This window comes from Penaeus chinensis, chromosome 1 (genome assembly GCF_019202785.1).
Source record: "Penaeus chinensis breed Huanghai No. 1 chromosome 1, ASM1920278v2, whole genome shotgun sequence".
Taxonomy (NCBI): domain Eukaryota; kingdom Metazoa; phylum Arthropoda; class Malacostraca; order Decapoda; family Penaeidae; genus Penaeus; species Penaeus chinensis.
This window is the reverse complement of record NC_061819.1, coordinates 11,821,864-11,824,363: the sequence shown is the minus strand read 5'-3', so window position 1 is coordinate 11,824,363 and position 2,500 is coordinate 11,821,864. Positions and strand designations below refer to the sequence as shown.

The 2,500-nt window shown below is 36.0% G+C and overlaps 1 protein-coding gene across 4 annotated transcripts in view; it reads right to left on the bottom strand.

Annotated features, from left to right (window-relative positions):
* Nucleotides 1–2,500, bottom strand: part of LOC125029019 (syntaxin-1A-like) — a 12,252-nt gene that overhangs the window by 7,778 nt on the left and 1,974 nt on the right. For 2 of the 4 annotated variants that reach the window (XM_047618945.1, XM_047619030.1), the window contains exon 1: nucleotides 113–483. The exons of 1 other annotated variant lie outside the window; for it this stretch is intronic. Coding sequence is in view for 1 of the 3 variants with exons in the window: in XM_047618779.1 (XP_047474735.1) it covers nucleotides 1,856–1,907 (52 nt within the window). In the remaining 2 variants the exon portion in view is untranslated. Of the gene's footprint in view, nucleotides 1–112; nucleotides 484–1,855; nucleotides 1,923–2,500 lie in introns of those variants that run through there. One more of the 4 variants, XM_047618779.1, reaches the window with a different exon arrangement.

Below are 2,500 nucleotides of genomic sequence, written 5' to 3'. Positions count from 1 at the left end.
TAATTGAAAAAAAAAAAATTATATATATATATATATATATATATATATATATATATATATAAATAAATAACTCAGATATTCTGTCTTAAAAGTTAGCCCACTGTACACATACCTGGGATATTTTGGTAAAGCACAGTATTTCACTTCTTATATCTAATGTAATCAGAAATAAGTTGAAAAGCATCAGACGAGATTTCTGGTCTGGGCCAAACTTCCAATGTTTCAAGATTCTAAGGAAAGCTGTACTACAGAGGAAGTACAGAGCCTTGCTATCAAAGCACATGACAGTCCCACCCCATTAAAACATTGGAAGTGATACAGGATGTACTTCTTGATAAACACTGTTTTTTTTTTTTTTTGACTGCCTGTCAAGTTCTGGAGTTCACGACTTTCTTTTTTTAGGTCCTTTACTCATTTCATTTCTACTTAGTTTTGGTACATCTATATATTTACAATAATACTAAGACTATTAGTTATATCATTTAATGCTTAGGACCCCCCGTTTTGGGACAAGGTTCTTCGGAGGCTTTGATTTAAGGGGCACTGTACTGGCTGTGTTTGACTGGTTGCTAAACCAAAACTCACACTATAAATGGGTGAGGCCTATATATCAAACAACAAACATGTAAACCAATCCAAACAAAATGTGTTTGCATGTAGTCATTTTATTTTTTTTGGCACCATTACTCACAAGTTCAATCTTAACATGGTGAACCCTCTTCTTTATTAGATCAAAAGTCCATTTATCATCTCTTTCAGGAAGCCTTTCAGAGGTTCCCAAAAACCTATTTCAATCCCCTTTGGGAGGGATATTGTAATATCATCCTAAGGTCACCTATTATAAAGACAAGTTCTTATACTAGTCCCTTCATTATCCTCTAGAGTCTGACCGATTGTATTTGTAACATTTGCTCTGAGCTGGCATATCTATACATAGCCTCTGGTGGACAGTTTTTACTAGTCATACTGTCAACAGGAGGAAGGGATTGTGAGGGACTAGATCTAATACTGTTGGGTAAGATAGTTCCAGCTGTAAACCAACCCTCACTCCCCCAAAACCTTGTACTAGTACCTCTTCATCTCCCACTGCCAATCATACAGTTATCCCATTGTGCTTCACTTGACAAGTGAATCAATCTAATAAGTAAAAAGCAAAATGTCTTGTAATGTAAAAGCAAATGTCTTGTAATGAATAGTAGGCTATATATAACCCACAAAAACTTTAAATGTCAAAAACAGATATTCTAGTGTTCACTGTACCAGGGTTTGGCGTACATTTCTCCAATTCATGTCAAAGCCGATTGATCAATTAATAACTTTTCACAAGGAATCACTCATTATACTGGAGTCTATTATGTACGTCTATTAAACAGTAATAGACCAATGCAAGGCCCACAAAGTAAATATAAGCAAATGAGACATTTGGAAGTACATGTACTTCAATGACTTTTAACATTAAAAGTAAATGCATACACCACATGGATTTAGGCAAGGAAGGGGTTAATGATCCCTGAGCCACATTCTCCAATCAGGACACCATGGACTCCCTGACCTCCTAAACTCATAGCAAAATTCAGATTTATATTTTCTTTTTTACCCTTAAGGAGATGCTGCTTTTTTCTATAAAGGAAGTCCACAGTCTGAAACAATGCACAAGATGAATCTGTGTTTACTCATGATTAGTCTGTTGACTGTAAAGCTATATTTAATAAACTGTTATTCACAGTTGATTAATAATGTCAAATTAGTTTCTTTTCCATCTTGATATCAAAACATGTCTCTCTCTCTCTCTCTTCCTCTTTTCCTCCATCTCTGTCTCTCTCTCATATCTAGTTGATAAGCTTCTCTCACTCACTCACTCTCTCATATCTAGTGACTAGGCCTATCTCTTTTGTCTCTGTTATCATGGTGCAGTGGCACAAAGGGGAATGGAATTGGGGATATGTTCTTTCACACTAGAAATTTTGTTGTTACTTTCATTCATTATCACTTCTCTCTTCCTCTTTCTTTCTTTCCCTTTCTCTCTCTCTCTCTCTCTCTCTCTCTCTCTCTCTCTCTCTCTCTCTCTCTCTCTCTCTCTCTCTCTCTCTCTCTCTCTCTCTCTCTCTCTCTCTCTCTCTCTCTCTCTCTCTCTCTTTCTCTTTCTTTCTCTCTCTCTCTCTCTCTCTCTCTCTCTCTCTCTCTCTCTCTCTCTCTCTCTCTCTCTCTCTCTCTCTCTCTCTCTCTCTCTCTCTCTCTATATATATATATATATATATATATGTATACATATTGCCCTCCCTTTTGCTCTCCCACATTTCAGTGGTAGCTGTTACTTTTTTCAATTCTGATGCTCCATTGTTTAATTACAATGCAACCTGCCAGTATGAGACTTACATTTCTTGGTGCATAAATTTTGAGGACTACAAACCTCAACAATAACCTAACCTAACCTAATCTAACCATTTCAAAAAGAAAATCATAATTATTCAATTTTCTGTAAAACAATCTGTGTCGCCAT